Source organism: Eretmochelys imbricata, chromosome 5 (assembly GCF_965152235.1).
Source record: "Eretmochelys imbricata isolate rEreImb1 chromosome 5, rEreImb1.hap1, whole genome shotgun sequence".
NCBI lineage: Eukaryota > Metazoa > Chordata > Testudines > Cheloniidae > Eretmochelys > Eretmochelys imbricata.
In genome coordinates this window covers 125,003,884-125,017,264 of record NC_135576.1, presented here as the reverse complement: position 1 = coordinate 125,017,264, position 13,381 = coordinate 125,003,884, and the positions used below count along the sequence as shown (strand labels likewise).

The 13,381-nt window shown below is 34.2% G+C and overlaps 1 protein-coding gene across 4 annotated transcripts in view; it reads left to right on the top strand.

Moving 5' to 3' along the window:
- The window catches only part of ZCCHC7 (zinc finger CCHC-type containing 7), a 161,099-nt gene that overhangs the window by 126,686 nt on the left and 21,032 nt on the right, over positions 1 to 13,381 (top strand). For all 4 annotated transcript variants that reach the window (XM_077817835.1, XM_077817836.1, XM_077817834.1 and 1 more), the window contains exon 6: positions 254 to 289. In XM_077817835.1, coding sequence (XP_077673961.1) covers positions 254 to 289 — 36 coding nt within the window. The remainder of the gene's footprint in view (positions 1 to 253; positions 290 to 13,381) is intronic.

Sequence of the window (13,381 nt, the reverse complement as noted above, 5' to 3'; positions counted from 1 at the left end):
TCTAACCTTAAGAGAAGAAAGGGAGAGAGAAAACTGTTACTGGCTTTCTGACAATGGCAGGGAGTGTGTTAAACCAGTGTAAAATTCAATTAAACTGTCTAGCCAGGTTTTTGAAGCTGAAATGCAGACCCTTTCAGTTAAGCTTCTTATTTTCCTGTGACCGACACCGGTGGATACTGTGTTATGCCAAAACCAACAGGCTGTAAAGCACCTTGTTTCATGCTCCCAGCTGATCAATATTTTTATTTTCCAGGCTTGCCCAGAAATATGGAGGCAGTATCACCTAACAGTAAGTAGAGACACCTTTTTTATTTTCTTGTACACCCAACCTATTTACTCTTCTGTGAACTGCTGACCATAAAATATAGACAAGCATCTTCTTCAGGAAGATAATAAACATCTGAAGAGTTTTTGAACTGGAGACTGCAATAATACACTGTCCCTTTTTATGCATTCTTAGAAGTTCTGACTGTTTTTACTACTAGCATAATTTAATGACTGCATCCTATCACTTTCCTCTCCATAACTGCATTTAGTGTATACATTGCAAAAAAAAAGTTTAATTTTATACTGGGGTATAACAGTATTCCTGTCTCAGTGTTTCCCAGATTTGGTTGTCAAATCCCCATATATTACAAGGCAGTTTCTTTAACTTTGAATTAAAGAACGTTACCTAGAGAATGGAATGTGAATTTTAGAAATAAACTTTGAAATCTTTGTAAATGATTCTTAAAGAAGAAATCAACTGCCACTTCTTCTTTGGCACCTGGTTAGTTGGTCTTTAGTTATAAAAATAACTACTACACACTACAAATAAATTATTCAGTTTTTAAATTTTTTGTATGCAAAACGCAGGGAAAATTTAAACAAACTGCACCTCATTAACTAATGTGAAGTCTGAAAACAATATTTAACTTGTTTAGAATAGTGTCTAATTGATCTACACTACAAACCTTAAATGCTATTTATATATACACACATTTATGTATAAAAAATTAGGCCTTGCCTATGACTTCTTTTCAACATAAGGAAAATGTGTGTTTAACTGGAATAACTTTATAACCACTGTCATCCTTGTACGATTAAACAAAGCAGAAAAGTTTGTCCGGTACTTTTGGTTGTGCTGTGGTTTTGAGGTTTTTCTTTCCAGTAAGGGAATACTGCTATAGGATGTACTTTAAAATCTGTTCCATATGCCTTTTCAACATGTTGGAACTTTCTCTTTTCTGTTTTAGCAGCTAATTTTAATAGTAAAGGATACACTCTGTTGAAAATCTTTCCTGTGCTTAGGGTTTTTTTTTTAAACATTCACTTTGGAAATCTCCGTTTCTATATGAATATTTTCTTTGCTCTTAAATTACCAGATTAAAGATGATGTAATAAGAATAGGTTTAGTTGCATTCACTTTATATTGTTGTTTGCTTTATTTATTTAAAGATACTCAAAAGAAAAGATTCAATCCTTTATAATTTTTTATACTCCAGAAAAGGAAGTGTTAAAATGGTTTGTTAGATCCCTTATGGAACTTAGATGTATTTATGCAATAATGTGATGATGAATTAGGTTTCAGCTAATATGTCAAAATATATTTTGTCGTTCGGGCCTGTTTTGGACATTGAACAATTACTCAGAGTTATAATCAACACTACAAAAAATTCTTACTTTTTAAAAGGCTAAAATCAGATTCTTCCTGGCAGTCATTGACAAGCAATCCCAGCTGTTTCACCATGAAGAATTGTAGCCAACTAATTTTCAGGGAATGTATTTTTACTTTATACTTTCAATGGTGTGAAATTAATAATTAATATTAATCACCAACAGAAGATCTACTTTAAAATTTTTGAAGCTATGCGTGGAAATGTCATATTGGAAAAATTAATTAATTTGGAAAAATATTGCTTTGGGGTACTCTCTGCTTGTGAGAGAATATTTTGAAATGTGATCAAATATACATGCATATAAATATTTCCTATTTCATTACTAAATATTTAGTCCCTACCTTGTTTCTTATAAATGCCTTTACTATTTAGTACTATAAATTATCCAGGTATTTAATTTACGATGATATTTTGCATAGCATCTTTCATGTGAAGATCAATTTTGACAACTACATTAATTGAAGCATAATCAGATTATACTTTTTTTAAAACTTCCGTTGACAACAGACATAGTTGATGTTTAAAATAGAGGCTATAGTTCAAGAGAACCTATATTATTTAAACTACTTAAACATGTCAGGGTCAACTTTTCTTTTTTCACTTAAGAATTCTCTCTAGATCTAAACTGCAACAGAAGCAAATAATATCCACAGATGATGCTGAAACTGTTGTGTTAGAATAGAGTTGTTGTCTATTTCTTTTACATAAGTATGACTAAAAGGTAGAAGTTGCTTGCTCTCAAATAGGCATTCCACTGTTTAACTGCAGTCTTCAATTTACAATTCCATCATAGTTTGCTATAAATACAGATTTCTAAACGAATAATGCAAGAGAAGAAATATACTTGCATTTATTATTTTTGGAGAATATGCATGTATCTTTACAGGTATATGTACTGATGTTAGATTCAGGTTTTTTCACACCTTAACAATATATATAGCAAATTAACAACTGGGTTCAAACTGAATTTGGGAAAATTGTAAACTGATAATGTGCATAACATATATAGACATCAACCCAAGCAGAGCAACAGTTATATTTTATACAAATATGTGTCATGTTTATGAACTTTTAAAACCACTTCTATCATACCGCTTTGCCAAAGGTCCATATAAAAAATTGTGTTTAAATGCACATGCATTCTTTAAATGTTCCTAATTAATGACTCTGAAAGCTTGTTTAAAACAACAGAACCCAATTGTTGTCTCTTTGTGACGCTTTTGATGATTTTATTCATTATCTGTCTCTTTTCTAAGAGGTGGACTGCCATCTATTGACTCATAGTAGTTCTTGCACTTCAGTGTAGCTTCAGTAGGAACAATGAGTACATAATAATTCTATTGCTACTGTTATGGTTGGTGATAGGTTTTAGTTTAAACTCTTACGGTTGGAAATTTCGAAACACTAAAAAAACTTTGTAATAATTGTCAGAAATGTCTTGCTGGCAGCTTCTTTTTGTTAGAATTTCAGATATTTTAAGAGGCAGTTGAAATGGCAAAAAGAATGATGAGCAGAATATTTTAGTTTGTTCCTTGTCAGAAAAAAACAGACAAATCATATTAATGAAGCTTAAATTTAAAGGCTCTGTGATAATCAAAGTTTTATAACTGGGCAAGGTTAGGTTCTGGAAATTCCTTTCAACTATAACTAGAATTACTCTGTAAAATCAGTCAGTCACCAAAACATTAATCACATTACAGATTGTGAATTAGCATAATATTTAATGACCAGTTTTGATGATGATTTAAAATGTGATTAAATAATTTTCATTGTGCCTCTTCTGTATATTTCTTCTTTTTTCAGAAAAGATAAAATAAAGTTGTCAACATATTTTTATGGGTTTTTTTCCCTCATTGTTTCCTGCATGCAATAAATGATAGTCAGATACACAGTTGTACAGTTAGCAAACTTGTTGTTATGAACTCATAGTAGTAGGGTAATAATACAAGAAGATGATTTTCAAAATCCAGTAAAAATAATTTTACAGTATTTTGGCCAGATATAAATAATGTTAGAATATGAAGAATCACAGTCCTACAAAAAAAGAATTTTTAAGGGCCCCTGAGACAAGTTCATTCCCACAGTGCATTGTCCCTGAGACTTAGAAAACCTACCTATAACTCTGACTGAAGAAATAATATTGTCGTTTATGACTTTATTATGGTTGTATGATTTTATTATTGGGATTGGTGGCCTGGTTGTGCAAGATGAGCTACAAATACTCAGAAAGATGCAGTCTCTGATGCAAAGAACGTACCATCGCTCTCATCTCTTTCATATCAGGACTAATAAAGAGCACTTTCAGTCATAGCAATTCATTTTAAGAATATTAGCCTCTTTCTAAATTCTATGTTCCTGTTATTTTTCATTTCTGTTTATAAACTACTCACGACCCAAACTAGAATTGTATATGTGTTTGTAGAATATTTTGCTCTGGACAGATACAGGCCTAGGAAAAATCCTTCCCAGTTTAGTTGCAAAAATAGTGCATACTGAAGTTAGTGGAACTGCTCTGGTGACAAACCGGGTTTATCTTCTAACTAACATTTTTGGATAATTTTGTTCAGCTTTGTTGTTTGACCTAAAAATGCATTGTATATTTAATCTGATCAGCTTTCTTTTTTCCTCATGGCAGTTCCCCTTTTAGGTAACTTTGCACTTCTTGGAGACCCCCACACCTACAAAAACACCAAACAGATTTGTACTCAATCTTGACTGTATAGACTGTATCCGTAGATTGTGAAGTGCATGGGACCGAGACTAGGCCTTCTGGAGAGTCTAGAAAATTCCTTGAACACTTTGTGAGCGCTGCCTTAAACAAATAATAATAGCAGGTAGCCCTGTTATTACACAGCAATGTTACCCACTTCAGAAGATAACTACTGCTGTAGAATACTTCTGAAAAAAATGCCACAGCACTTTATATGTATATACATGCGTGTGGCTTTCGGCTGAATCCAGTTCACCTTCACTGTGGCAGAGAAAGGCAATCCAGTGGCTGGCAGTAGAAGCTAGACAAATTCAGAGTGGAAATAATGCAAACATTTTGAATATCAAGAGTAATTAACCATTGGAACAATTTATCAAGGGTCATGGTGGGTCTCCATCACTGACCATTTTAAAATCAAGATTGGATTTTTTTTTTTTTAAATCTTCTCCAGAAATTATTTTGGAGAAGTTCCCTGATCCATGCTATATAGGTCAGCTTAGATTATCACAATGGTCCCTTTTGGCCTTGGAATCTGTAAATCTATGAATAGCTTAGTGTCGTGACTCTCAACCTTTCCAGACTACTGTACCCCTTTCGGGAGTCTGATTTGTCTTGTGAACCCCAAGTTTCACCTCACTTAAAAATTACTTGATTACAAAATCAGACATAAATAAACAAAAGTGCCACAGCAAGCTCTTACTGAAAAATTGCTTACTTTCTCATTTTTACCATATAAAATTAATCTATTTAAATAAATATTGTACTTACATTTCAATGTATAATATATAGAGCAGCATAAACACGTCACTGTCTGTATGAAATTTTAGTTTGTACTGACTTCGCTAGTGCTTTATACATAGCCTGTTGTAAAACTAGGGAAATATCTAGATGAGTTGATGTACCCCCTGGAAAACCTCTGCGTACCCTTGGTTGAGAACCCCTGGTTTAGGGGGTCTACTAAAGTAAGTAAAATGAGTGGGATTCGGCTCTGTGTGTGTGGGTATAGTGGGTGTTCGTGGGTATAGCGTGTGTGCGTATTTTTTAATGGAGCATTTACCTTTCAGTCAAATAAGGGATAACCGAAAAATGTAGGACGAAGCTTATTTTTAAATAACCCACAATATTTTGTTTAAGGTACAAAAGCACGTATTTGTATCTTTATGATTCAAGCTGAAAAATGGGACAAAATGTATCCTATATTCACCTGATATGGGGCACAAGACATTAAGCACTGGGAAAGACATGGACAGCCACTATAATGTTTTGGCATAAAATAAAATTTGCGTTCACGTTGTATAATTTCATTTTTTTCTGACTACGTACGTTATACTTTATCATATAATATTGTAATCTAATTCATTCATACACTGAAGCATATAGCAAGCTCAATCCAAGAATAAAATCTACATACAATAAAGAAACAGAAATTAATCTTTCAAACACCAGTATGGCCTTCTTCAGGAAATACATGTAGAAAGACTAAGGAAAGGTAAATCCCAGCCGATGGACAAAACATAGTTTCTTTCTTGTTTTTTAATGTATTTTCCAGATGTGTAGATATACTTTTAAAAAAATTCCTGCTGTTTTTAGGAGGGTTCTTTCCATGATAGCTCCTCCTTGATAATACCTCCCTTCCTCTTCCAGTGTTCAAGCAGTAAGGGTCCCCTCCCCCATCTCCTGTCTCTGCTAGTTTCATTTATATTACAACCCCTAGTCCAAGATGGCCACCAACAGAGTTTTACAGCCATCAGAATTTTTAACCAGCTGAGGCTATCATTTAACACATTTTTTGACAGTTTGTTAATCTTACTTTTAATCCACTTACATAAAAAAAGGTGAACCAGAAATTCGCTGTTTTGGCCTGTGTGCGTAAAAGACATGAAGGGACAATACATCTTTTGTGTTTAAATTTTGCACTCTGATTTCTTTGTGTGCCATTATTACAATTCTACATGGCCTGCCACCTTTTTTCTGAAATAAAAATGTAAGCAGTCTAGCCTCAAATCAATTTAAATCCTTAAAAATGTGACTTTCAGAAAGAGTTTTTAAAATATAGTGTTTGTGAAAAAATATTTAAGCTTGAGAGTTGGGAAATTTGGAAACTAGAGAAGGCTTTGTAGGTTTTGTGCAGATGAAGGTTGGAAAAAAGTATTTTGGTGCAGAGATTAAGTCTTGCTACTCTCCAGTCTTGCTGCTCTCTGACTCGTGGATGGGATTATTTGAGGCTCTTGGGACATGACTACAGTATCAACTCCTCTGGAATTACCTGACCTAAGGTTTCTAGAGCAGTAACTTTGTAAAGATTATGTAAATTATATTACGTCACCAACTGATCAGTGTCGTCTTCTTTTTTAAGAAAATACTGTAAATATATTACTTTTGTTGGACATAGGTTGTATATTTTTCACATACTTCGGAGAGACACGGCATCCCATCACAAGTTGTATGTCAAAACTCACATAGCCATTTTACTGGATGATATACAGTGAAGATAACCCAGAATTGCAAGGCATTTGAATTTGAAATAAGGATGACTTTGTGATGTTCTGTGCAATGGAAAAACAAGAGCATCTGCACTTAGGAAAAAGTGGTTTATGATGTTTGGGTTGCGTGAAGTTCTCACATGGCTTAAAAATTTATGCTGAAACATGTTTAGTTTAGGACAAAGAAGTTCCAACCCTTTAATAATAATTGGTAGAGTTACTTTTTTTAATTATCAAATGTTTATGAAAATTTCATCCCGCCTGCTTTTACATGTGTGTGACCTTTGGCAGATGTTTCCATGAAGGTATTATGCTTCATAAGCGTTCCATTATTTTAATTAAAAAAATTTAAAAAATCAGTCAGGAGTGGTTTGGTTTGTCAGATTTATTAGCTAAAATAGAAACTTTTTTCCTTTAGTTTTTGTTTTGCAGTATATAGTATTGTTTTCCTATTAATGGCTATTTCTTCCTTACTTGTGACTCCTTTGCAAGGTTCATTCAGAGTACGTTTACTGCTGTCACAGTAGGGAACGCTTAGGGCTGGTCTTATTTCCAAATAGCCAAAGTATACAAAAGGCTACCCTGATAGCTTTGAGATATAAATTAGCAGTTAGATCACTCTACACAAAGTGACTTTAACTGTATAATGAGTCCAAAATATATACTACAGGTGTGGGTGAGATTGATTGTTAAAATGATTGAGTGTTTTCCAGTTTTTACTTTAAACTGCATTTAAAGTATTATAGGCAAAATGCATGATCTTCATAAATAATAAAAAAGATCATGTTAAACTTTTGATTGTCTACAAACATGTATTATTTACATACTTACCTTCTCAGGAAAATATAATTTTAGAACTAGATGCAACTAACTGCTTATAAGGGGAAATAATTGAAGTATACAATAATCAGGTTTTGTTTTTACTAGTAAAGACAGAGTAGAAAATTCCAATTGCAGATATATTTAAGTGGTACCCATGTTACTATGTTTGTTTGAGGAGTAGCTGCTGATGCTGTTCCTAATGTTTTTCTATACCTAGTGCCGGATCCTCAGCTGATGTAAATTGTCCTAGCTGTTCAGTGGAGCACTGTCAGTTTACAGCAGCTGAGAATCTGGCCGTATGCTTTGTCCACTGTGTGCTTTGCTAAAGCACTCTAAGAATTCTGAACTGTTGTTAGAGCCTGTGAAAGTTAACCTTGTTGGAAAATGAACCTGCAAGTGGCACAATAATGAACTGTCATTTATTTGAACCATTTAACCATAAGAGTTATTTTCTGAATATTTTCTATAACATTTTATGCTGAAACTAGGTGATGGTACGGATTAGGGTAGGGGAGTGATGTGGTACAGCTTAAGCCTTGATTATAAGTTGTGGTTTGATGTGCTGTAGGAAACAGTCCTACACCATGGCGGAAGAGACGGATGGAGTGATCTCATCAGACCCTTTTCGTTTCTAACTTCTGTGCACCTATGGACAGTAGCCCCTTGAACTATTTCCATTTGTTAAGATACATCCTTCAGTACGTCTGAGACTTCCATGTGTCTTCTGAATGCATAATAAAGATATTTAAGGAACTCTGTACTTTCTGTGGGGTGGGAGACTAGGATACTGGCTTTACGAGGGGTGAAATTAATGTATTTTTATTTCAATTAACAATAACACCTTTTTATTCTGAAGGCTGTTGTACAATGCATGTAACTGTCAATGATCCCAATGGTAGGGCATTCACACAACTGGGAAAGGATGACAAGTACCCCAAATATTTACTAAAAACTGGAGTAGGAATCTCTGTGTTCTTAATGGCTAAACTGCCCTGTGTTAATCTCTTTTCATCACACATTATTTTTGTGATGCACTGGAATTATTGGATAAATAGTTCCTTAAGTAGAAAAAAGAATGATTAATGTTTAGATCTTATTGTCAAAAGCCTTCTCCCTCATATAACCACCAGCAGTTTCATTTAACTAAAAGTATTAACATGTGCTATCATTTCTGTAATGTTTATGGTGCTGGTGATTACTTTCACTTGTTTTGTTTTTTAAAAATAAAAAAGGTACATTTAAGCATTCATTTAGCTAATTTCTATGCTGACAAGTATTAATGATTTGAACAGTAAAATAAATAGGGTGGAAGATTAGTGTCAGATTTGCTGCATTTTATGTTTACAGTCTTTAGTCTGAGAGAGTATGTAATAATTCTGTTCAGTTCACCTACAGTAAAGTGTAGGTGTACATTTTCATGCTTTAAGTTATCTACGTTACTGTAAATGTATGTTCATTGAATCTTGACATACAAGCTGTGAGTGTAGAAACAAAGTTTACTAAATTTGGTTAAAATATATGAGGTTGTGTCTAAGCTTTCTGTGTGAAAAAACAAAAAATATGTTGTGGTTTTACATTGGTTTTATATAAAATCTAGGTATAAATATTTTTAATTTAAAATATTTGCATTTTTCTGTTTTAAGTGGATAAACGCGTTTGAATATTGCAAAATTAAAACAAAAGTTTAAAGATGTAAACTGCTAACTCAAACAAGGACATCCTGTTCTGATTCATAAGAATTTTGAGTCTGCCTGTCATAATAATAATGGCTCCTTTGCTTGTCAGTTGTCCACTGAGTAATGGTCTGTAAATGGTATGTTTTAGTATCATTTAAAACTATTGCACTATATCATATAAATAATCTGCATGTTAAAAAGTCAGTGAGTATTCAGTGACCCAGAAGAAGAGGATATGGTGTATTGCACCAATTAATATGTGTATTTAACTCTCTTTTACTAGTCATGTATAGACCATAATTGCTGTTTAGGACCTGTGAGTTTATCTTGTCAATGAACCATGTATTAAGGAGCAGCTAAGAACTCAAATACTTTAGACCATAACTTTCTAAAGTTATGCTTGATCATGTTAATCATCTACAGATTGATTCCCTAAAAATATTTATTGACTTATTTCCAAGCGGTCTGTCGTGTCAATAATAACACCACCACATCTAGGTATGGCCTGTCATGTCAATGAAGAAGTTACTATCTCTGACAGATTTACCTTGGTTTTGTTTTAATTAAAAAGAAAAACATAAAAGTGATTAAAATATAACCCCAAGCTCCATATATTAAGAGTTAAAGAGCTTAGTTCCAGGCTGAATAGGCACCATTTTACTTCAGTATTAGAGAAGTCTCAGAACAGTGGGTGATCTGATTGAGCACGTGTTAAAATAAATATGTATGACAAAGTAAGAAGTCTCTTGGCTCTGAATTTTTTGGCTTCTGTGGATTGAAGTTAGACCTTCATCTTTTAACTTATTTTAGTATGTTAATTTTGTTTGTAATGTATAGTAAATTTATTCCAAAAAGCCATGACTGTAACTCTCAAATGTGCATAGTTATACAATATATTTTCCTTTACTTTGGCAGTGCTTCAAGTTTAAACAGCCCATGACATTGCTACCATTGGCTGTTTGTTTCCGCCACCACCAGGTCTCTACAAATGTTTTTTTAATTACTCGTTTGATTTTGCAGTTTGGTCTATATCTACTTGAATGGGATATTCTACATTAGTACCTCATCTGTGCATCTGCAGTAGATTCTAATCATTTTGTTATATATAACTGTACCTATGATAAATTCTCATTCTATAGTTATTTAGCTGACAATGCTGACTGTACATGGCGTCTTGCTTTGTTTTAGGTCTTGACAGTGCTGTTAATTCTATTAGTAAATTGTTGCCCTGGCATTTTAAATAACCAGCGATATAGCATTGGATTTCTCGGAAACAGAAGGTTGCCATAATGGCTCTAAAATGTTAGGGATTATATTATTTTCTGTCTGTAAAGAGATTGAATTTAAATTATTCTATTTATTTAGATATACTGAATTTGACAGTGGTGTATGGTTTCAGTTTGACTTTTTGATGGGCAGCTCAGAGAACCTGGTTAAATGCGATCCCACTGATGCTGCTTTTCTGATGGTGGTACAGGGGTGTTAGAGAGAGAGGCAGCGAGCATAGAAGTTTTCAGAAGGATGATTTGGGGACATGATTACTGTCTGGGGTATTTATTTAATTGGTGTTGGAGGAAATTAAAATATTTTCTGCTTTGTTTTAAGAAATGCCCCAAATCATGTTACAAAGTAAAATCTAGCTACAGGTATTTAGACTTCTTCAATAGAAATGGGTATATAAGACAGACATTTGAACCCCATATGAAGTTTCAAAGAAGTTCATGTAAAGATTGGTTTGAATTTGTTTGACCAGGGATTATCTTCGCTGAGTGTATCAAATTTATAGTTATGAGGAGTTCATTGCATAGGCAAATAAAAATAATTACAAAGTTTCTGTCTGGTTATATACGATATCTTTAAAGGGGGAATGCCTAAGGGATGTAGCTATCAAATTATAGACGCTGCTTCCTGCCAAATGAACGTTAACTTGGATAGTTAGTAATCATACTGGTCATGTGCCGGTGCCCAAGGTATAAGGAAATGACCTTGTCTTTTTAATAGTCCGATTATTTAAATGTACTGTATGCATTCACTCATCAATACAATCAGAGGCAATACAGATTGACAGCTAGTTGATATATCGTTAAAATAGGAATCTTTACTTATAATTTGTTCCTCCTGAGTATCTGATGTCAAGATAACACTCCAAAAACACAGCTATAAGGGACTGAAACACATTCTCTCAGAATCAGTTGTATTCAAGTACTACCATAATAGGCTTGGTTTTCATATTCTGCCATATTTTAAAGAAATAATTCCTTTTTGGAAAAAACTTTAGTCGTGGTTAGGGGTGTTCCAGTAGGCCAGATATAGTTGAGAAGGGGAAAAAAAAAAAAAAAAGGAAGCTGTAAATCATTTAGAATGACAGTAAAAATTAAAACCTTGGGGTTTGTTTAGCTCCCTAGTGTATTAGCTAATAAATATAACCAAGCTTTAGTTCTGTTCAACTCCTAATTTTACAAACATTGGAAATGTTTGTGTTCAGATTAATGTACAAATGCTTGTGTAAACATACATATTCTTAGTAGTGTGAGTGCATATTATGTGTGTGTGTATATATATATTGTGTGTGTGTGTGTGCCTGCCTATAAATGTATTTGATAGCTACACTAATAAACATTCAAATAAATATACCGGGATCCATATATGTCTCCTCCCTCTCCCTCCCCCCTCCTTTCCTCCCTCCCCCCCACCACATCAAAGCTTGTGGTCCTTTTCCATCCTTGTACTAAAAGGTTTCTTTGTAAGCCAGGCCATTTGTCCGTCATTGTTTGGGGTCCAAACAGTAGTAAAATACCCTGTCACCGATCCAGAGTGCTGTGAATGGCAGCTCCTCTCCGGACAATTGGTGGAGGTGCCTAGAAATATTCCTGAGAGGATTATTTAACCTTTCAATTTAGGGGGCACAAAGCCTGGCTGATTAATGAACTTTCTGATGGGTGCTGATAAGCGGATCTATTTCTTTATTTCCTCTAAGAGTGATTCCTTCTCCTGCCCCATATTACTATAATCTTAAACAGAAAATGTGGCAAATAGATTAAAAAACAGCACTAAAGAGTTTATCTGGCTGGCAAACTGAAGGAGCTAAATTAAAATTGGTAATGAAAGCAGTGGCTGAGCCCTGTATATGGTTTTTAAATGCGCTGTGTATTTTGAAGAGACTTATTCTCCAGCTCGCCTGGTAATGACTGCTTTTGGTGCACAGTCCGGGGCTGGCTTCTGTTATGCCCCCCTCTCCCGCCTTCCCCCCCCCCTCCAAAAATGAGTTGTGTTATCTGGATGACTGCAGACACATATGCATCCCCCTTTCTCACTGCATGGGCAGACAAGGTCGATAGCATTACAAGGTATTTGTGGCAGTGCTTGTTTCAGTTTTCAGAGCTGCCAGTTTCCAGCCAGATTTGAATTACAAAAGAAGAAGCTGGCATGAAAATTGAAAGGGTTTATCGGCTAGTCTGAAGCCTCATAGCACATTGCTTATTTATGCAGTCCATTTGCACCAAGAAATATAAAAAGGAAATGCATTTTAAAAATACGGTCATAAAGACCCAGATATGTTTAAGATGGCAAATAAAATATAGATCCCTATAATATCTTCCAGGAAACGATTTCACTTAATGTTGCACATTACTTCAGAGGAGCATTTATGTTACTGTCATAAATTTGTGCATTTGTGTCACTATATAGGTAGTCTCTGGGGATTCAGAAGGAAGCTTTTGCTAACTTACTTTAAAATTAAAATAGAGGAAAGATCGGTCTGTAGATTGAGAGCTCCATAGGAAATAGTTGAAATGTAATGCACCACCCTATTTAAATAACGTTTTGCATTCCGTGTAAAATTAGCCATGGACCAGTGAATAAACGCCACCACCTTTGGAGAAAATTGGGATGCTTTTTAAGCCAGGAAGACGTTGGAGCATTCAGGGAGCGAATTGCTGTTATCCATACTATCTTGCATATATTCATTGTTCTGAACTCACTGAAGACTTTTTTTGTCCATTTTACAGAAGCGACGTCCTAAATTAATATTTA